The sequence below is a fragment of the Ruditapes philippinarum genome, unplaced genomic scaffold (assembly GCF_026571515.1).
Source record: "Ruditapes philippinarum isolate M1 unplaced genomic scaffold, ASM2657151v2 ctg1794_1_1_1_1, whole genome shotgun sequence".
NCBI lineage: Eukaryota > Metazoa > Mollusca > Bivalvia > Venerida > Veneridae > Ruditapes > Ruditapes philippinarum.
The window spans coordinates 313,293-336,634 of record NW_026855931.1 but is presented as its reverse complement, the minus strand read 5'-3'; the positions used below and the strand labels follow the sequence as shown (position 1 = coordinate 336,634).

Genomic DNA, 23,342 nt, shown 5'->3' with positions numbered 1-23,342 from the left:
AAAATGCTACTGGTCATCCATTAATTAGTCCTGTAGAAGGAGACGCATAACGGGTTTTCTCTAGCTTAATTTTTAGCTTTAGCTGCCCCTTAAAGGAGCTAATCTTATTCATTTATGCAAATTAGATTAAAGGCCACCCAAGAATGCCATTGACAAAGTTTGGTGATCATCCATCAATTAGTTCAATAAGAGAAGCTGTTACAAGGTTTTTGTTCAATTGTTTTTCTCTAGAGGCCCTAAAAGGGGGCAATACAATTTATTTTAACATATTTGATAACAGGTTATCTAAGATGCTACAGACACAGTTTGGTGATCATCAATCAATTTGTTCAGAACAATAAAATGTTTTAATGTTATTCTTTTTTAGCTATAGCGGCACCTAAAAGGGGCCAATCAAATTAATGTGAGCAAACTTGCTAAAAGACTACCCAAGAATGGTGATCATTCATCAATAAGTTCAGTAGGAGAAGCTGTTAAAAATTGTTTTTAATCTATTTTTTACTCTTGAGGCCCCTAAAACAGGCCAATCAAATTAATTTGAACGAATTTGATAACACACCATCTAAGAATCATACAGACAGAGTTTGGTGATAATCCATCAATTAGTTCAGGACAAAAATGTTTTCAGATTATTCTAATTTTTGCTATAGCGGCCCCTAAAAGTTGCCAATCAAATTAATATGAACAAACTTGTTGAAAGGCTACCTAAGAATGCTACAGATAAAGTTTGGTGATCATCCACCCATTAGTTCAGTAGATTTTTGTTTGTTTGTTTGATTTTACGCCTTTTCCCAATAGTATTTCAGTCATATAGGCGGGTAGTTTCCTAACCATCGTTCCTGGAGAGTTACACCAGTACTAGACTACCTTCCTCCGCGCTTAACTACCAAAGCATCTCTCGGGAATCGAATCCACACCAGAGAGGTAACTGGATTAGAAGTCATCGACTCTAACCCCTCGACCATTGAGGCGGTAGAGTCCAGAAGAGGAAGACGATTTAAAGTTTGTTTTCTATTTTCAGCTATAGCGGTTCCATAAAAAAAGACTACCTTAGAGTGCTACATACAAAGTTTGGTGTTCATCCATCATTTAATCTAGTAGTAGATGATGTTTAAAGGTTTTCTACTTTTAGCTTTGTTGCTCCTATAAACGGGGCCAATTGAAATGGCATGAGCAAATGTAAGTGTGACTGTCACAAGGATGCTACAGACCAAATTTGAGGTAAAACCGCCCAGCAGTTTCAGAGAAGAATATGAAAGATGATGTTTAATGGTTTTCTATGTTTAGCTCTGTTGCTCCCATTAACGGGGCTAATTGAAATGACATGAGCAAATGTAAGTTTGACTGTCACAAGGATGCTACAGACCAAATTTGAGGTAAAACCGCCCAGCAGTTTCAGAGAAGAATATGAAAGATGATGTTTAATGGTTTTCTATTTTTAGCTCTGTTGCTCCCATTAACGGGGCTAATGGAAATGACATGAGCAAATTTAAGTGTGACTGTCACAAGGATGCTAGGTAAATCTGCCCAGCAGTTTCAGAGAGGAAGATGATTGTTGACGCATGACGACTGACGACGGACTCCGGGCAAATTTCCTCCTTTGAAACTAATAGCTCACCATGAACCTTCGGTTCTGGTGAACTGAAAGGCCATATGTAAATTAGCCTAAACAAAACTTCCACTTTATTTTTCAAAATTTCTGTTACATGCTTCGCGGCAAATGGTTTCTTATGATATAACAGAATCATTGATTCGAAGCATCAAATGGCGTCAAGGCAAGAAATCCAACAAGTGACGATGAACTAGTAGACATCTTATGACCAGATATCTTCTTATAAACTTTTAAATAGTTAATTGGATTTTACCAGAATTGTATATCGTAGATGAATGGACGGACAAAAGACATTGTTCATCATGATCTTTGGTAGGCTGGCTAGAGATTAGAGTATAAAATGTATTTTCTTTGAAGATACAAAACAGTAGTCAAAATGAAAGTCAATTTTATATTATTATAAGTGTAGCAAATATACAAACAGTATATACAAATAGTAACAAAAAAGAAGACTAATATGGTGATATTGCATGCATTTTTCGTGTCAAATTAAAAAAAAATGGTTTCTCTTAATACCCGGAACTTAAGATACAGAAATTCCCAGATATAAACTTTACGTAGAACGCACACTGGCTTAAAAAAATTGGGAAGATTTAAAAAAGACCAAATTCAGGATTATTTCACTTGGCTTACGCGTTAACAAAGATCATAAATAAATTTGCATGGCATATTGATATGGTGACATATTTTTTTTCAATAAAATGGAAGACTATTAGCTGCATTATAGACAGGTGTGAGGAAATTCACTAACATAATGTGTATGCGAGTCAAAGATATTAAAGCTACTTGACTTTGATGATAATTAAAGAACTATAGTTAATTGATTTTTGGGAGATAAAAACATATCCAGTTGAATTGCTTCAAAATCCTCGTCTGACCCACTAGTATGTTTACATTCCTAACAATAAATCCATTACACCTCATGTTAAAACTGCAGATGAAAAATTCTGTTGTTAAAATGTCACAGTATTCGACAAATCAACATTGCACTTAAACCACCATAAAACCGATTTCCTTCACACAAAATAGAATCAACGTAACTTACAGCAAAAGTTCGGGGAATCAGGGTCGATTGAAATATTCACGGTATAAAAATGTCAGAAGTGCAATCACATGCCTTTAACAGGAAAATTTCTAGGAAAAAAGAAGAAAAAATGAACACTTTCAGTTCAAATGAAGGAATAATAGGAATATTTGTACAAGAATGCACCATTATAACAAATGTACTTTTCGTGTTGAAGAGTGAACTGGTACATTGATTGGTGGTTTATCACACCATTAAAAAATGATCTGTTATTTGCAAAGTGACTGCAGGTGAATTGTGTGACCATCTGTTGTACTAAGCCTTCAAGGTCTGTCACCACGGGGGCATGCCACACATTTCACCAGCGTAACTTTGTCATAAACAGCATTACAATATTATCAATAAATATATATAATTAAGATCTTATTTTATTTATTTATCTTATAAAAATGTTCCACAGTATTGAGGGGCATAAAAATTTTTGCAGCATCCATTTCAACTTTGTGTGCTTTCCATAATTTTGTCAATTGATTATAAATTTTAAAATAATTTTGTTTAAATATGAAGCACCTTGCAATGATGTTTTGTGACCAAATAGAGCTGGACGGTATTTTGCACTTTCCAGTACCGTCCATGAACAGGCTCAATCAAACCGAGCCTGCAACATTTTACAATTTTGCCATGTTGGGCTCTCGCTCTCTTTAGGGATTCTGTTTTCTCTATTTTATTGTCACATCCGTGTTAATTGTGCCGTGTGGCGGCTTTTAAAAAGTATCCCCGTACCTTTAATCATTATACTTCTTTTTACTTTAATTCCCCCTTCCCCTAGTGTCCTGTCCACTTCCCCTGTGCCCTTTGACTATCTGGGCCTATTTTCAATCAATTATTTTTTTCTTTGAATTTCTTATCAGGTACAAATTATTTCCTATTACTCGATCAATTGTTTGTTTTCTTTGAGTTCCTTGTCAGTTACAAATAATTTATCATTTAAGTGATGAGCCTGTCCGTGCTCTGCCGTGTACCTTGTCCTGTTTTTGTTTGGGGTCGCCTGGGCTCCTTGCCACTGGTTCTTGTTGCTAGGTCATTTCGGGGATGCGTTCATTGAACGCGGCCTTTCCTTGTTGATCTTGTTTATCATCTTTTGTACATGATGACTTCATGTCCCATGCAAGAATCTGGTCTTCAGCTCAGGTCAAGGTCACACTTGCATTCCAAAGTCAATATTTTTTGAAGCATTGGAAGTCATATCTGGTCAACAATTCGGTCATTTCTGGATGGACTTTAACTTGATTTGGTATAAATTTGTTACACATGATGGTGAAATGTTGAACTTCAGTAAGAAGGTCAAGGACACACTTGTTAGTCAAATGTCATAATTGTGATAGCAAATCTTCTTTGCTATTCATGGATGGACTTTGAAATATTTTGTTGTAAGATACAGCATCGACTGCTGCTACCATCTCCATCCTCAGGTGGGTGACACATTCATTGGGAGTTTCGGCGTTTCCCACTACGCCCTCCTATTGTGCGCCGACTAGAGTGATATCAAGCTCTAGCCAGGAGATGGTAGGTTCAGCTATCCCTGCTTCATCTGTCTTGAAGCGGGTACTGCCCATCTATTGGTCTTTCGACGCTCCATCCATGGTTCTTCTTTCTTGCGCTAGATCCACAATGAGGCTGACTTTACTTCATGTGCTATGTTAGATATGGCTAATATCCCCGAAGATCGTTCAGCACGACATTATTGTTGTGCTTGTGGTATTTCTACTATTTTTAGTTTTAACTTTTCGGCATTTTCTAGTTTGGTGGTTCCAATATTCCTACTTGAATAATGTTGAGTCACCCTTAGGATATGTTGCCTGCTTTTTTACTTTGTCTTCTGAGGTCTTATCTGTGACATGCAGGCTTCATAACCTCAGATCCCCTTTCAAAATTCCATTTTATTTAGTTCCGCCCATCCATTGTTTTCTCGTTTAGGTCACACGCATTTTTATGCCCCCGCCTTATAATGGCTGGGGCATATAGTGTACCCTGTTCCGTCATTCTGTCCTTCTGTCATTCTGTCATTCCGTCATCATTAGTTTCTGTTCATTATCTTAGTAACAGGTACACATATTCAACTTAAATTTGGCATATGGATATGTCATGAGCAAATACAGGTCAAGTTCGAATTTGGTTATGGTTCTATGATTATTGGCAGAGTTATCCCCTTTTACTTTGAAAATTATTTGTAATTTTAGTTTCCGTTCATTATCTCCTTAACGGTTTTACACATTCAACTCAAACTTGACATATGGATATGTCAAAAAATGCACAGGTCAAGATAAAATTTGGTCATGGTTCAATGATTTTTCACAGAGTTATGCCCCTTTTACTTTGAAAATAATATGAAATTTTCAGTTTCTGTTCATTATCTCCCCAACGGTATTACACATTCAACTCAAACTTGACAAATGAATATGTCATGAGAATATACAGGTCAAGTTTGAATTTGGTTATGGTGTTATGGTTTTTAGCAGAGTTATGCCCTTTTTACTTTGAAAATAATATGGGATTTTAATTTCTGTTCATTATCTCCCCAACGGTAATACACATTCAACTCAAACTTGACATATGGATATGTTAAAAGAATGCGCAGGTACAGTTTGAATTTGGCTATGGTTCCATGATTTTTGGCAGAGTTATGCCCGTTTCACTTTGAAAACAATATTAAATTTTCAGTTTCCGTTCATAATCTCCCCAACAAAATCACACTTTCAACTCAAATTTTACACATGGATACGTAAAAAGAATGCGCAGGCCAAGTCTGAATTGGGTTATGGTTCAATGATTTTTGGCAGAGAAATGCCCCTTTCACTTTGAAAATAATATGAAATTTTCAGTTTCTGTTCAATATCTTCCCAACAGTGTTATATATTCAACTCAAATTTTACATATGGATATGTCAAAGGAATGCACAGGTCAAATTCGAATTTGGTCATGATTCGATGATTTTTGTTTTGGCATAGTTATGCCCCTTTAACTTTGGAAAAAGGAAATTTTAGTTCACATTCATTATCTCCCCAACAGTTGTACATATTCAACAACAAATTAAAGATATGGATATGTCATAAGAATGCATTGGTCAAGTTCGAATTTGGTCTTGGTTTGATGATAGCTGACAGAGTTTAACTTTTGAGCTTTGAAAAATTTTAAGTTTCCGTTCATTATCTCCCCAATGGTTGTACACATTCAAGTCAAATTTGACATATAGATACATAGATGAATGTTGGAAAAAATTTGAATTTTAAGTTTCAGCACTCGTACTTTTGTGGAAATGTATGTACCCATTATTTTGGCTACAAATATGCATCATATGCAATTTACAAAAGGTTAACACTGAAAAGTTTCAGTGCCTTGAACTTTGTATTAAAATGGTTTGTGTTAACATTGAACATTGAAAAGTTTTAAGGGCCTTGAACTTAAAATGAAAAAAATAATTTGTGCAAACAAATTTGGAACTAAATATTATAACATCTGAAATTTTGGTTGCATGCGGGGGCATCCGTGGCATGATGACACATTTCTAGTTTTACTTGGGGACCATATGCCGCTTTTCATGGATTGGCACGGAAGTGTCACACTGAAGGTTGCATGATTACCGCCATATAAACACATCTGCGGATTTTTCAAAAAATCTAAGTTTTACCGTTTCATATTAAATTTTAAATACTGCTTAAGCCGGTGCTAGGGGGCGGGGGCGGTAGTTTGCACTAGACAGTACCGTCTATATACCGTCCAATATTTTAAATTCTGTCGTGTTGGGCTTTCTTATTTTTATTTCTCTCTATTTTATGTAAGACTATAAGGTATAATTTCATAAAAGTACATTAATGGTTATATCAAGTTATTTTGTCCTTCATTAATGGATTTCAAGATAACTAAGCATCCTTTTGTGGCACATTAGGATAACTTGTCAGACACAAACACCAGGTAAAAATCTAATAAAGGTTATATATAATTGGATGCCAAAACAGTACATTTCTATATTTTTGTAACAGTTTTTTTTATAGTAATCATGTCTTTGTAGTAAGTCAAAGGTCATACTTCCTGTACTAGGCCAATTTGTCTGTTTCCAACGAAATTTCTTTTTATTTTATTATTTATTTTGATGTTTTATGGAAAAAGTAGGAACAGTAGGAGGTTTTAGTAGAAAAAAAGGAGAAAAGTAGGAAGATAAGAAAGAAGTAGAAAAAGTAGGAACGGTTGAAATAGAGAAAAAAGCCTGCAATCAGGGTCGTTAAAAAGGAAGGAGCTATTAATTTACCAGAAAGATCCTACGGAAAAGGCAATTTCAAAATTATAATACTATGACATAACAATACGTAAAACAAGGCCTACTTATTTTTATAGATCAGTTTAAAAATGTGTAATTTATTGTTTAATATGTTTGTATCCTGCAATATTCTCCAGTTCGATTTTTATTTCCATAGCGCGACACGAATGACCGTTTCGTCAAAACTAAAATTACTTATATAAATAGCTTTGTGGGACTTTCACAATGTTATGATCATCCATTTATTGCTTTCGAATTCATGCACAGCAACCAAAAAACATACACAACCCACTGTGTAGTACATAATGATAAGTAATTTCCTGTAGAAGATACAAATGTATGAAATAATTACCGAATTAAAATTTATTTTTCGTTTTGTCTTTTATACGGCCTTCCAAGCGGTTGAGGCGTGGAATTTGTTCACGTTCTCATGCATTAATATATCATGCTGCGAATCACCGAAGGGGAAACCAATATATGACTTTGCATAATAAAGATCGCAGGGATTTCTTTGTTTCGAATTAATAAGTAGCTGAAAATCGAAGGGATTAATTGATAAAAATCGGGTCCATGGACAAAAAAGTAAACAGAAATAGCTCCGCGTCTGTAGGCGCAGAGCATTAAGGAAGTGATAAATCCTTAAAAAAAGAATAAAGATATTTATCTATCAATAATTACTTATATACACTGTTCAAAATGTAATTAACAGTGTCGAAGTTTATAATATATTTGTTTATGTTTGAAGGTAAAGTGTGTTGTTTCTGTACATTCAAAGAAGCGATCTGATCCTGTAGAAACGACAAGCGACGACTTTTTCGCTGGATTTAAGGTATTTTTATCTTTATATTGCAATAATTTTAACTTTGTTTATTTATATCAATGTCAGCTTCTTCTAGCAGCCAAAATGAAGTGGATTAATTCTAAATTCAAATGGGTAGTGAGTAAGATTTAAAGTTACACCGAATTCCTTCCTACCACTGTGTTGAAAAATCACATATGATTGCATTAAAAAGACACTTCATTTTTATCAAAATTGAAAATATTATTCATTATTGTTTATAAGGTTAAGTAATTAGAAGATATATCATTACTTTCAGATAATAGATCCCAAAATTTCATTAAGTAAGTCAGGAAATGAAATTATAACTGTGGAACAAACTGTTCCGATAGGATGTGCTTACAATGATACTTCTTCTCCAACATGTGAGGATACAGTATCTGTGGTTGATAAAATCTTCGAGCAGAATATATGTTCAGATGGTGTTTTTGCAACCAATGCTATTTCTCCGGGTACACGGTTTTACTCCATCAAGGTTCGTATTTAAATTTGTTTGAATATATATATTACATACATTGTATATCAGCTGAAATATAATTATAATATAACATTGACTGTTAAAGTCATTGGTACTACAATTATGTTTTAAGTATTAAGTAAGATAAACGACGTTTTTACACAACCAACTCTCTAGTGGTAGAAACCAATTGAATGGCTGCCAACATGTTTGATTCGGCTGCAAAGTAGCCGAGTCTTATATGATTTTAAATAAGACGCATAATTTTATACGGAATGACACGATTTATTTACAGAGTCGTCAATAAAAACACAAGTACAAAAAAACAGTCAAGTACATTAGCTTTACACTTCGTGGCCAATTTTAATTTGTAGCTTTGTTGCAAAACATTTTTATTTATATTTTCTTTATATCAAAAGACAATGTCTTCTTATCTCCGTAAATTTGTATAAACTGTGCAACTGTCTGTAGTTTACATGTACCGAGATTTAATATCGTGGAACCAGATTAAAATTAATTCATGCATAAATACGTTGTCGTCACCTAAAGGGAAACTGTTTAGCATTTGGACAAAGTGCATCGGTGTTAAAGCTGTTGCATTGCACTGTCATAAAACATCTGATTTTTTTTATCAATATATCCAATTGTTGACTTATAGAAATTTGGAAACAAGTTTGTATTGAAGAAATTTGTCTTTTTAAGTTATATATTTTTTGAGACGATTTGAAAAGTGATGTGTGGAGAGCCGCCTTTTTATATAGAAAAGCTAGGTCACACGTGTGTTGTTTTATTTTGGTGGAATTTTGTAACGGGTCTGTTGCATTTAAAGTCCTATATATTACATTTATGCTCAAACTTGATATTCTATCGTTGGTGATTTTATATATCGTTTTATAGGGATATAATTATTAATGTTCAAGGCATTTTGATAAATCTTTACGAGCAAGTTTGTCTATATATAATTAAGACACATTGTGTCAGATTCCTTGCAAAGTACGACATCGATAGATTTGTACCCGCCCTGTCACAATATAAAACGAATACTACTGGTACCATGAGTACGGATGTAATGGAATTTTTGTGTTGTAGCGCAACCTCTTTAATTTCAACAATTGCGCAGATCTAAACAGACATTCGTCTAGGTAGCATTTTATTAGGCTCTTCTGAAGGTATGAAATTCCTTTGCAGCCATTAACACCCGCTGTTGTACTTATATTGCATTGAATTGTGTGGATTGTTATAATGACGTATTTCCATATTCAATGTGATAATCGCTCGAAGCAAAGTCGCAGTTATGTAAAAGATTATGTTGAAATATATACTTGTATAATGTCTCACGATTCGATTTCTTTACAAAGCACATGCAGTGACATCACATGGCATCACTTATGGTTCAAATTTGTTAACATAACGGCTAATTATACTATGCCATAAATATTGGCTTATTTAATAATTTGATAATTTTCTGTTACGATGCAATGGTCATCAAAAAATGTGTTTCATCTTTGTCTATCTTAAACTTAATTAAAATGTTGATTTGACATCCAATAATCAAATACTTTATAATCAAGCTCACGTTTGTTTACTTTCTATTAAGTTTTAATTAAAAGATTTTAAGTTTATAGATACAGTACTATTTTATACTTGACATCAGCTCCAACACAAAATATTTGCCTTTCCTGTCAAATTTAATTGAAAGAAACAATACATATCATTCTTACATATTTGTGCAATAATCATATCTTTATAAAACAGACACTCAAACAGGATGAAACTTGGGATGGTATGACAACGTTCCCATTCAAGCTTGAAACAGTTGACAAGACATATGACGACAAGGATACCTATGATCTTTTTATAACACACAGCGGTACAAATGCAAAGTCTTCTGGAGACACCGAAGATGCCAAGGTACTTTTTGACGCATTTAAAGTTACATAATGTGTACTCGTATCAAAGAAAATACAAAACAAAAAACCCTAATTGTTGCTGTGATTTAAATGTTAATGAGAATGAGAAATATTTTTGACGAAATCATAATGGTTAACGGTTATCGCAAAATATGTTATTAAAGTTGCACGCCTCTATATTAGCCAAACTACAAAATATAGAAGGTCTAATTTCATCAAGCTTGTTTAGTTAATCTACTATCATTTAATGAAAAAAGTCTATTCCAATAACGGATTATACGGATCCAACGCCTGTTTTCACAAGGTAACCATGCGGTGTCTCAAGTTATTGCAAGAATTAGGGCGAATCTATGGCCAGTATTCTGAATGGATACTTACACTCACACTCAATGAGTAAATCCCATATAATTGCATAAGACAGTCTTCAACCTTTCAGTAAAGTGGTATTCAGGTCATTAAGTAAGTATCGAGTAAACTCAGGAAAGTTGAGAATCTGTAAGATTAGGAGGGGGCTTCCTTGAGGTCTCCTCAGTAAAATTATACTGAATACCATGTACATTTGAGCAATTATTTTGAATTACTTTCGTACCATATATATTTAAACTGTCAGTATTTGAGGAAATAAATGCTGAAAAACAGATACTTAGGGATAGAGATAATTCCAATTAAATTAATGTCAAAAGTTGAATTTAATCAGCAATTTCGATTTACGGAGGAGTGCGCACATTTTATACCCGGAAGGATACAAGTAGTATGAACTATTGAGAGTGTATTCAGCATGCGTATGCGTCTAAATATAGAGCTTTATGAATATGTATGTTTTAAATAAATGCCATTTAGTTATATATTGTATTAAAATAACAGTTAGATACAAGTTATATCACACTGTTTGTATTTTGGGGTACATTTAAAGATACTTCGAAGGAAACAAGACAGAAAAATACCTTCATGGAGTCATGAATAACCATGGCTTAAAAATAACTTTGATGTCGTCTAAGTATTTTAATTAAAAACAATATGAAAATTTAAGTAGCAAAACAATATCTTTAACATTTCTTTAGCGTGTTATATATACTTAAGTAAACGAGTATGGTGTTTCATTACTTAGATCCAGTTTGTAACTTTAATTAAAACTGTAACTATGTTTTACCTCTTCAAACGCCAGGTATTACAGTATCACAATTAAACATATTATAGAATGGGGTTATGTGCAAAATAATTGAATTTCATTTTAGAAATATAAATAATTAAGATTCTATATTTGCAAATGCAGTCTTGGTAAAGACACGTTATGCCTCATTCTTTCTTTTTTTAATTCTTTAGAAAAATTGGTTTAATAATGTTTTAATAATGGACTTTAAAGATTATAGAATTTCTAACGGATAATGGACCTTTAAAATGACATAAGATGATTAAGAATAAGACCATAATTGTTTATTGAAATCTGTTCATTAACATAAAAAATTGGATGCTATTTCCAAAATAAAATTTACGTTATTAAAATGCATTTTTAAGTTCTAAATACCTGTCAGAAGCCTTTCACTTCATTATTTAGCTTCTTTATTTTGTCCTGTCTTTCAGGCTCTCCAACATTATTTTGGAATTCTGGCATTTACAACTACTTCTTCATCCTCCAGTATAGTGAATGGCCGCTGAAGCGGCATTGTGTCACTTTGAAATTTTTTTTAATTTCTCTTTAAATTTCCTCTCATTCTTTTTTTAGAATATAGATTAAAAATCAATTTTGTGTCGCCTTGAAAAAGGCGACATAGGGGTTATATTTGTCGGCGTCGGCGTCCACGTCCCCTTAAGCTTGTCCGGATGATAAGTCAGTCATTATAAGTCGGATTGACTTCAAACTTGGTACGCATGCTGTTTTTAATGACCCAAAGTGCAGTGCACAAGAACCGGTACTCTTCACTTCTTAATTTTTGAGTTATTGCCCTTTGTTAATTTTCATACTTAATTTTTGTCTAGACTTTTTCTCCTAAAGTAAAAAAAGCTATGGAGATGAAACTTTATAAGATGATAGATCTCATTAAGAAAAAGTGCAGTGTACAAGGACCGGTAATCTGCATTTCTTATTTTTTTAGTTATTGCCCTTTGTTAATTTTCATACTTTATTTTTGTCCAGGCCATTTCTCCTAAAGTATAAAGCTATGGACATGAAACTTCATAGGATGATAGATCTCATTAAGAAGAACTGCAGTGCACAAGCACCGGTACTCTGCATTTCTTTTTTTGAGTTATTGCCCTTTGTTAATTTTCATACTTTATTTTTGTCCACGCCATTTCTCCTAAGGTATAAAAGCTATAGTCTTTAAACTTCATAGGATGATAGATCAAATTTAGAAAAAGTGCAGTGTACAAGAACCGGTACTCTGCACTTCTTATTTTTGAGTTATTACCCTTTATTGTCCCCCGCCTTTTCGAAGAAAAAAAGGGGAATATAGAAATAGACTCCGTCCGTCTGTCCGTCCGTCCGTCACACTTTCGTGTCCGGTCCATAACTTTGTCATTTATCAAATGAATTTAAAATAACTTGACACAATTGTTTGTTATAATAAGACAATGCGTCATGCGCAACAACCAGACCCCTACCTCCAGGGTAAAGGTCGCACTTGCTTGGTTCAAGGTCAACATTGTCTATTTGAGGGTATATGTCGTGTCCGGTCCATAACTTTCTCCTCTTGGAAGGGATTTTGTAAATACTTACCGCCATTGTTAACAATAATGAGACGACGTGTCAGGCACAACAACTGGTCATCTACCTCCAAGGTCAAGGTCACACTTGGAGGTCAAAGATTAACATAGTCTGTTATAGGGTACATTATGTTTCCGGTCCATAACTTTTTCATAGCTCAAGAGATTTTGAAAATACTTGGCACAAATAGTCACTATAAAAAGACGATGTGTCATGCCTCCCTACCTTCAAGGTCACACTTAGAGGTCAAAAATAAACATAGTCTGTTAAAGGGTATATTTTGTGTCTGATCTTCATATTTCAAGGGATTTTGAAAAAATTAGGCACAAATAGTCACAATAAAAAGACGATATGTCATGCACAACACCTGCACCCTTACCTCCAAGGTCAATGTCACACTTAGAGGTAAAAGCTTAACATGATAGTTTTTTAAATTCTGTGTTTCATTTTATTTCTTTAATAAATTTATTGTCGCATTTGCAGATCTAGCATTGCTTATAATTTTGGACTGAAAGTCCTGAGATCCATACCTCAATCTTTTGAAATTATAGCACAATTTTATGCTCCATATAAAACTTCCCTGAGGCAGGGACATTGGTAACTCTGTTAATTTTCATACTTTTTTTGTCCAGGCCATTTTTCATAAAATATAAAAGATAAGGACCTGAAACTTCACAGGATGATAGATCTTATTGATAAGAAGTGCAGTGCACAGAAACTGCTGCTCTGTGCTTTTTTATTTTTGAGTTTTCGCCCTTTGTTAATTTGCATATTTCATTTTTGTCCTGGCCATTTCTCTTAAACTATATTGTTCACAAGGCGACACATTCGAGTTGTGGAGTTCTAGTTTGTGTTTTCTTTAACATTAAATTTGTTATAATAAATTCTTTTAACATTTTTTCCATTCGGTGAAGTACACTTTTATACACTTACGCAATGTATATTGATTGATGTTATGCCATAAAACTTATCTGTCAACTTTTAAAGTTTCCCTCACGAGAGGTAAGGTTGAGTGAACAAAATGAAATACCATACTCGTTTAGTAAAGTGTATTTTACAAAAGTTCAAGATATTGTTTTGCTACGTATTTTGATTTTTTTAATTAAAATACTTAGAGGTCATCAACGTTAATTTTATACCATGGTTATTCATGACGCCATGAAGATTTTTTTCTGTCACGTTTCCTTTGAAATATCTTTAAATATATGGATTGGGAATTTTATGTCAATCCCAAAATTCAAATAGTGTGATATAACTTGTATCTAACCTAACTGTTACTTTTAATATTTCATAAACAAAAAAATAAATACTTATAACTAAATGGCATTTGTTTAAAAACAAATATTAACATAGATGTATACGACAAATCATCTGAGGACTTGAGTCCAGAATCATCGACAGTCACATTGATAAACAAAGGGAGATATTTTCATGGATAAAGGGAAATTCAAGAATTTTCGGACTTACAATCATATAAATTAATTTCTTTTTGGCATTAGTACTGGTATCCCGCGAGCTGAAAACACTCTTAATAGTTCATACCACTTGTATCATTCCGGGTATAAAATGTGCACACTCCTTTGATAAAATTCAACTTCTGACATAAATTAAATGGGATCATCTCTATCACTAAGTATCTGTTTTTCAACATTTATTTTCTAAAATACTGTCAGTTCGCGTATATGATGCACTAAAACGTATATGGGACGAAATTAATTCAAAATCAATACTCAAAACTAAGTGATATTCAGTATTATTTTTATTGTGGACACCTGAAGGTAAACCCCTCCTAATCTCACAGATTCTCAACTTTCCGAAGGTCACTCGACACTTTCTTTATAACCTGAATACCACTTTACTGAAATGCTGAGGACTGTCTTGACAACAAGGCGGTAATATTGGAATTACTCAATGAGTATGAGTGTAAGTATCGATTCTGAATACGGGTCTTAATGCCGTAGTAAGTTTATTCTGAACAATTTCTATCACATGCCTGTGTTTAAATCCCAAGACTGCAGCCGAATAATCTATTTTGGGAACACCGCATGCATTATACATTTTTTTCAAACGTTTTAAATCCGACGTATTTAATTCCGTGTATTTTTGATATTGTTTGCCAAAGTGCCACCACTTTCAGTCAACGTCTGTGAATTAATGGAACAAAGAAATGCTACTCATAAGCATTTATAAGTTTCAACTTTCTCTAAAACCCTATTTTCGAAAGTAAAGTCATATTTTGTATCAAAGGCTCTTTATTGTCGGAAGTGAAGCACTTTGATTCATCAGTATTGATCAATTTTCTGCACCACTGAGTAACCACGTTTAATATGAGTTTTAAGTCATTTTAAGATCTTGCAAAAAGGGAGATATCGTCCGCATATAATAAAGCTGACAACTTTTTATCATTGACATCAAAGTCAATGTCAAGGTCGTTTATCTGTGTCACCAGGTCATTGATAAAGATTAAGAAGATTGTGGGGGACAAGTTATCTTCCTGTTCCACGCTCGTGAGACAGTTAAGCCAGTCTGTGTATTTTCCATTTATACGAACACAAGAGAGTGAATTGTATATGCTTTTGATAGAGGTATACACTGCTTCGTCAACTGCGTTTAGAAGTAACTTATATAACATTATGTCACGATTTATAAAGTCAAAACATTTGCGTTAATCTATAAAAGTCGTAAAAATATTCTCGTGATTACGAATTATGCTATTTAATACAAACATATGATCTTCACATCTTCTGCGGAATCCGTTCTGTTCGTCTGCTCAGATATTGGCATGTTCTATAAAGTTTGAAAGTCTTTTGTTAAGAAGTGAACTTTATAATTTGCTAATACATGAAAGCAAACTTATACCCAAATAGTTCATAGGGACCCTTACGTCTGTTATTGGATCTTTTAGTATAAGGCAGATAAATGAAGGCCTCCAAATACTTGGACATAAATACATAATTCCGGTATGGAAAATTAGTTGAAATAAATGTTTAAGCGTTTCAATAATTAGCGAAAATTACACTGTAAGGTATTTCATCGTATCCACTCGCGAATCGTGATTTAGCCTTCATGACAATCGTAGAATATTCTTTTGAACTTATAATGCTGTTAAGAAGCTCGATTGGTTCACATGAATTTCAATATCTTTTGATTGGTTTGGTTTTTAGTCTGGTAGAAATATTCATTTTCAAATGAGTTGTTATCTGTGCCATTATATAATTTTTCGAAGTTCTTTCTCCATTTTTCGTATATAACATTTTCATCGTTCGAAATATTTCCGTCATTTTCGATAACTTCCATTGGAATATTTGTATTAGTTCTTGGATCTACTTGTTTTATCTTGTCCTAGAATTCATTCTGGTTTTTTGTAGACATTTCCTGCTACAAGTGTCTGGTCACCATATTTTTGCTGCATTACTTATACAGAAAGGGTTATGTTTGCATACTTAGACCTTTTTTTGAATGTAATCGCCGTTTGCAATGTTTTAATTTTTATCTTTGTTCTTTTAACTAATATTTACTATAAAATACAAATTTTAGAGAAAGAATCTAGATACATAGTGTTTTAAAACAGCACACATTACTATCAACTTTTGTAATTATTAATTGAGGGAGTTATATCATGTGAGGAAATATTTATTCAAATGAAGACATCTAATTCTATAAACTGTTTACAGGTTAGAGTTACTAACTTGGAATACAGTAAAAACAAAATGTGTTACTCCCATGTAGATCCACATATGCGCACTGGAAATGGCAGGTACATTCAATAGTAATTATATACTTTTGATCTTCTAACTAGAACCAGCTTTTCAACCAAAAAGTATATTTCTAAATGAAGACACACGCGCGCGCACGCACACACACACACACACACACGCACACACACACACACACACACACACACGCGCGCATATTTTTATATTCAGTTATCCCTTGTTAGCGGTACATTTATAATTTCAAACATTAATTAGTCGTTTATCAAGAGTAATTTTGTCCAATTTTATTTGTATCATATTATTTTGTTAAAGAAATATTCTATCATATAAGAATTTCTCTTACAATTACATATTTTACATATCTTCGATATGTTCCAGATCGTACGAGCAACAGATGGAGGGTGACTATATTCTTTACAGAAACACATTTTTTGACAAGAATGAGATTTTAGTATGTATTTAAAAATCAGCGTTTAAGATCCTGTAACTCAATTTTTTATGGTTTTATATCATAAATATAATGCCCAAATGAAGATCTATCAAAATTGTAAGTTCCAAAAAGCATTATTTGTGAAAATGTAACCGACTGTATAATTCATGTTAATAAAGGGAGGTAATTAGAAATTTATTTTCTATGAAGTCTAAGTAAAGTTTTTCAATCAGAAATGAAAGGATATATATCAATAATTAAATGTAATGGGGACAAATATTTGAAGTACAAATTTTACATCTTCTTCGATGTTGGAAAATTGTTTTAGAAGCATAATTATTTACATCAATTAAAATTTCACTTACGTGTGGAAACGACCTTTAGGTATTACGACCCTAATGGGCACTATAAGGAAATAAAAAATTGACATCATAGGTCAGATATATACCTTAAAGTATACATGTATGCACAATTTAATCAAAGTTTACCGTACGGAAATCAAGTTTTGGCCATTTTTCTGAACTCAAGCTAGGATGTTATGAGGGCCCTTTTTTAGAAATGAGGAACCTTTAAATAAATAATCTGCAATTCCCATTATTGTTTGGTAAGAAACAAATAGTACCATTCAGCTAACAATCCACATAAGCAAAATTATGGTTTCAACTTATAGTTTATGAAATATGTATAAAAATGTTACCCTACCTCACCCATTTTTACCACGTGTCTGACCATTTCCCTACTTAGGGTGCCTAATTTAAAAAATCCTTAAAATTTACCAAAATGAGTGACTGTTTTCAAAATTTCCCTAAATTTTTAAAGAAATATATTGGTTGATCTTGTAAAATATGAAAATACTTTTACCGTCTAGTTTTGATTTTATTACACTTTGGAAACATCAGGTACCATATTTATTACTAGATTTAGCATAATTTAGCCAATAAATACCTATATAAATTAAAAAATCAAAATTAAACACTTTTTTCTTTCCAAATGGGACATGAGAGATATATAAATAATGTTAAAAGAAGAAAAAAGAAAGAAAAAAAGTTGACCCTCCTGGGGATTGAACCCACGGCCCTCATTTTCAATGTAGTTAACAGTAGGTCTAGCCTATTTAAATACTCTTCAAAGCGGAGGTAATGCATTAGGGTGGTAATACTTTAAATACAACATTTTAAGTCATTCAAATTAAGCATTGAGTAACGTAAACTGTATTTAACTGTCATTGTTAAATAGTTCACAATTTAATAATAACTCTTTCTATTTCAAAATGCTTCTTTTCAAAAAATATCACATGAATGAAAATCATGCTTACTATGAAATGATAGGTTCTTGAAAGGGCAAGGTATTGTAGTGGTAATTCTGGACCGGTGTGTGCTTGTGCTATCATTGTTCGAGCTGGTGCAGACGCATTTATGATAAATCGTTGTATTGGAAAACAGTCCGAAGTTAAATTCATTCAATGCTGTGATGGTGGAATTATCGACGTTTTAAAAATAAGTGACAGTAAATATGAGGTAAATATAGAACATTGTTAACCTAGCATCATACGAGAAGTTTTATTGTATATATCACAAATGTTTTATTTATGTGAGCTTGTGAGCGGTGCCTCATATTAAAGTAATTTACTTATTGTGTTTAATCGTGTTTTTTAAAGTAAATAAAAGAAATCAATGATACTAGTATTTTTAAACATTTTATAAAACCAGTAAAATATTTGTAGATATACACTCCAATTGGTACCAAAATTTCAATCCATCTATTGGATGGATGGGCAAACGGTCGCAATATGAATGTGGATATATATCTAATATCGAAGGATGAAGATCATACAGATGGACTTTGTGGAAAGTATGACAAGAACGATACTAATGATTTTCTCTTAAGAGAAAATTTTCCCCACAAACAAGAAACTGTAAAAAATAATGATGGCCACAGATTTTCTGATAGTTGGAGGTAAGTTTTACGGTATCTTATCAATGAGAATAAAACTGAAAAGAAGAGAAATTTAAACAAAAGAGAATCAAAATGACCGCAGTCTTTAAATCTAAATTAATTAACAACACCGCTAACATCTACCTTTATCAACATATACATGTACTTATATATCGTATCATCAGTCTTTACGTTTAGCTTTAGGTGCTTTTCGCACTTCACCCGTAGAAAGTCTATATGCGGAAGCTGCGGAACCATCGCTTCATCTTCGTCAAAAAAAGCTATCACTTCAATATGCAACTAGAATTTCATCTAATAGCAAAAATCAAAATAAAATTATTATTTTCAAACCAAGTTATACTGAAAAATTTGTTAACAAACCAAAGGAAATTAAACCATTAGGCATTCGTTTAGAAGATGATTTAGATAAACCTAAAATTAATCCAGACAGTATCCTTCAAAATGACGATGAGAATGTTCCACCTTGGACTTATAATTCCCCGAAATTAAATATTAACCTTTCAAATATAAAAAAGTCATCAAATTCACCTGAATATTTCAAAGAGAAGTTTCTAGCAATTAAGGAAGAACATGAAGATTTTATACAAATTTATACGGACGGTTCAAAAGAAAGTTGCAAAGTAGGTGCGGCTGTCTTTGAAAATAATTTTACATCTAGTATGAGGTTACCAGATAATGCATCAATTTTTACTGCTGAAGCAAGAGCTATCGATTTGGCATTGTCATACATAGCACAGCATACCCATGACAAATTTGTGATATTTTCTGACTCACTTTCTGTTTTAATATCCATTAAAAATAAAAAATCTGACAATATCATGATAAAGAAACTTCTTTTACGATTTCATGATATACATAAAACAAAGTCTGTTAAATTATATTTGATTCCAAGTCATGTAGGTATACAAGGAAATGAAAAAGTAGATGCTTTAGCTAAACAATCATTAAATTTAAAAAAAAACCGACTTATTATTAATTGCTTGTGATTTTAGACCGGTTATAAATAAACTCGTATCAACTGAATGGAAAGCAAATTAGGACAATGCCGTTTTTAATAAACTTCACGATATAAACCCATCTCTTGATGTGTCACCATCTCTATCTCTGATCAAACAGTTCTTCTTCGATGCCGAATGGGACACACTAAAATTACCCACTCTTATCTCCTCACAAATGACAATGACCCTTTCTGTGTAGGTTGTAATGAAAATTTTACTGTCAAGCATTTTCTTCTTGAATGTCATGATTTTTCACAGGGCCGTAATAGATTTTACTCTGTAAATTCACGCAAAGAACTCTTTAATACAATTCCATCAAAAAACATAATTGATTATTTAAAAGAGATAAACTTGTCTTCTAGGATCTAATTGGTTCATTTCTATTGTCATTTACAAAGTTTTACAAAACATTTCAAGCCTATTATAGCATTCGGCACGATATGGTCAGTTATGAGTTGACGTGCCGTAAATATCCAAACAAACAAACAAATCATCAGTCTTTCCTATAATATTTGAATATGCCTATTTTGCATACATGAACTGGTGGTTGACCGTATTATTTTAAGAAACCCTGACACTTTAATATATACAGGCAATTTTTTTATTCATTTGTAAGTGTACATATTAAATGTATGCTAGTAAAGATACTTAAGATGTTTATAGTGTAGTTGGTTATACTGCCTAAAATGGCCAAGTGAAAATAATTTTGCTCTCAATGTCTTGTCTTTCATGTCCTTAAAATTATTATACATGTATTTACCATGGCATATAACATATTTTGAAACTCATCCCAATCATGCCATAGCAGTTTGTTTTCACTAGCCATGTCAGTGTCGCTATCACTGCTGCATATGTATGGATGGACTATCATTTCAAAGTGGAAAAAAGTAGAAAGGCGCTGCATTTTAGATTTAAGATATGGGACAAGGTGTGCTCGAATCACATACCTTTTGCGTATTGACTCCGTACTTTACCACTGCGTTATTCGACCTAATTATCGGTCCGTGGTGAGAATGAAATCTAAACAAGATATGTTTGTAAAACATGTATGCCCCCTATCGGCAGCCAATTAGTCATGTGATCAGCTTATTATGCATGACTTCTGACCCAGTGAACAAACAATTAATAAGGATTATCTAGTATCTACTGGTCATGACTAGTCACAAGGTAATAATTATTGTGACCCCATAGGTTGTGTGCAGCAATTTAAGTTATTACAAATCTTACCAAATAAAATATGCATAAATTTTATGAATCATGTAGGCCTCATTAATGAAAGCCAAGTTGTTATATTACATAAGACCTTCAAATGTGTATACCAAAAGCATTTTTAGTTTAATATAGAAATATTATTAATAATATATAATATTATTGGTCACAAACCGTCATTAAGTACAAGGTCAATATGACATTGACCCCTTGACCCCAAAATCAAAAGGGGTCATCTACTGGTCATGACAAATCATCATACAAAGTTTGAAGTTCCTAGGCCTAAGCGTTCTTTAGTTATTGATCGGAAACTGTTTTTACCTACAAGGTCAATGTGACCTTGACCTTGGACCCCTTGACCCCAAAATCAATAGGGGTCATCTGCTGGCAATGACCAATCATCATACAAAGTTTGAAGTTTCTAGGCCAAAGCGTTTTTTAGTTATTGATCGGAAATCGTTTTTACTTACAAGGTCAATGTGACCTTGACCTTTGATCCCTTGATCCCAAAATCAATAGGGGTCATCTGCTGGTCATGGCCAATCACCATACCAAGTTTGAAGTTCCTAGGCCTAAGCGTTCTTTAATTATTGATCAGAAACCGTTTTTACTCACAAGATCAATGTGACCTTGACCTTTGGCACCTTGACCCAAAACTCAATAGGGGTCATCTGCTGGTCACGACCAATCATCATACAAAGTTTGAAGTTTCTAGGCCTAAGCGTTTTTAGTTAATTGATCGGAAACCTATTTTACCTACAAGGTCAATGTGACCTTGACCTTTGATCCCAAAATCAATAGGGGTCATCTGCTGGTCATGACCAATCACCATACCAAGCTTGAAGTTCCTAGGCCTAAGGGTTCTTTAGTTATTGATCGGAAACCGTTTTTACCTACAAGGTCCATGTGACCTTGACCTTTGACCCCTTAACCCCAAAATCAATAGGGTCATCTGCTGGTCATGACCAATCACCATACCAAGTTTGAAGTTCCTAAGAGGTCAATGTGACCTTGACCTTTGACCCCTTGACCCCAAAATCAATAGGGGTCATCTACTGATCATGACCAATCACCATATCATGTTTAGAGTCCCTAGGCCTAAGCGTTCTTTAGTTATCGATCGGAATTCGTTTTTACCTACAAGGTCAATGTGACCTTGGCCTTTGACCCCTTAACCCCAAAATCAATAGGGGTCATCTGCTGGTCATAACCAATCACCATACCAAGTTTGAAGTTCCTAGGCCTAAGGGTTCTTTAGTTATTGATCGGAAACCGTTTTTACCCAAGAGGTCAATGTGACCTTGACCTTTGACCCCTTGACCCCAAAATCAATAGGGGTCATCTACTGATCATGACCAATCACCATACCAAGTTTGAAGTTCCTAGGCCTTAAGGTTCTTTAGTTATTGATCGGAAACCGTTTTTGCTTACAAGGTCAATATGACCTTGACCTTTGACCCCTTGACCCCAAAATCAATAGGGGTCATCTACTGGTCATGACCAATCACCATACCAAGTTTGAAGTTCCTAGGCCTAAGGGTTCTTTAGTTATCACTCGGAAACCATTTGGTCTACGGACCGACGGACCGACGGACGGGACGGACCGACAAGTGCAAGGCAATATACCCCCTCTTCTTCGTTTGATTTCCCATTGTGGTTATGACGCTGATGTTATTTTTTTATATTTTTTATGTCTGTGAAAAAGTGATACATATACCAGGGACAAGTAGCAGTATTGAAAACTTTTTGTACTACATTCAAAAATGTTTTGTACATAGGGCATATTTTCAATTGAAGATGGCGCATGTGAATTTATTTAAGGTATGGCCATCCTAACGCGCACTATAAGGAATTGAAAAATTGATAACATAGGTCAGATATAATTAAACCTTAAAAGACACCTGTATGCAAAGTGAAACACACTTTTCCGCACGGAAATCTAGTTATGGCCACTTTTCTGAATTAAATCTTGGATATTAGACAGGCTCTTTTTCAGAAAAAGGTCACCTTTAAACTAGAAGGGTTTCTGTCACAAAAAATATGTTTCTCAAAACTATGTATGCTCACTCATGTGAAGTTTCATTGAAACCCCACCATTAGCTTAACCCGTGAAAGCCGAACAAGATCTTTCTATTTATAGCTCTGACGGCCATTTTGTGCAGCACGGCAAAAC

The 23,342-nt window shown here is 33.5% G+C and overlaps 1 protein-coding gene across 1 annotated transcript in view; it reads left to right on the top strand.

Annotated features, from left to right (window-relative positions):
• LOC132744901 (von Willebrand factor D and EGF domain-containing protein-like) overlaps nucleotides 1–19,389 on the top strand; it is a 28,837-nt gene extending 9,448 nt beyond the window's left edge. Inside the window, exons 7-13 of the mRNA XM_060733694.1 lie at nucleotides 7,697–7,780; nucleotides 8,049–8,264; nucleotides 10,002–10,157; nucleotides 16,535–16,617; nucleotides 16,955–17,027; nucleotides 18,335–18,523; nucleotides 18,730–19,389. Of these exons, the coding sequence (XP_060589677.1) occupies nucleotides 7,697–7,780; nucleotides 8,049–8,264; nucleotides 10,002–10,157; nucleotides 16,535–16,617; nucleotides 16,955–17,027; nucleotides 18,335–18,523; nucleotides 18,730–18,966 (1,038 nt within the window). The 3' untranslated portion in view covers nucleotides 18,967–19,389. The remainder of the gene's footprint in view (nucleotides 1–7,696; nucleotides 7,781–8,048; nucleotides 8,265–10,001; nucleotides 10,158–16,534; nucleotides 16,618–16,954; nucleotides 17,028–18,334; nucleotides 18,524–18,729) is intronic.
• Nucleotides 19,390–23,342: the final 3,953 nt, after the last annotated feature.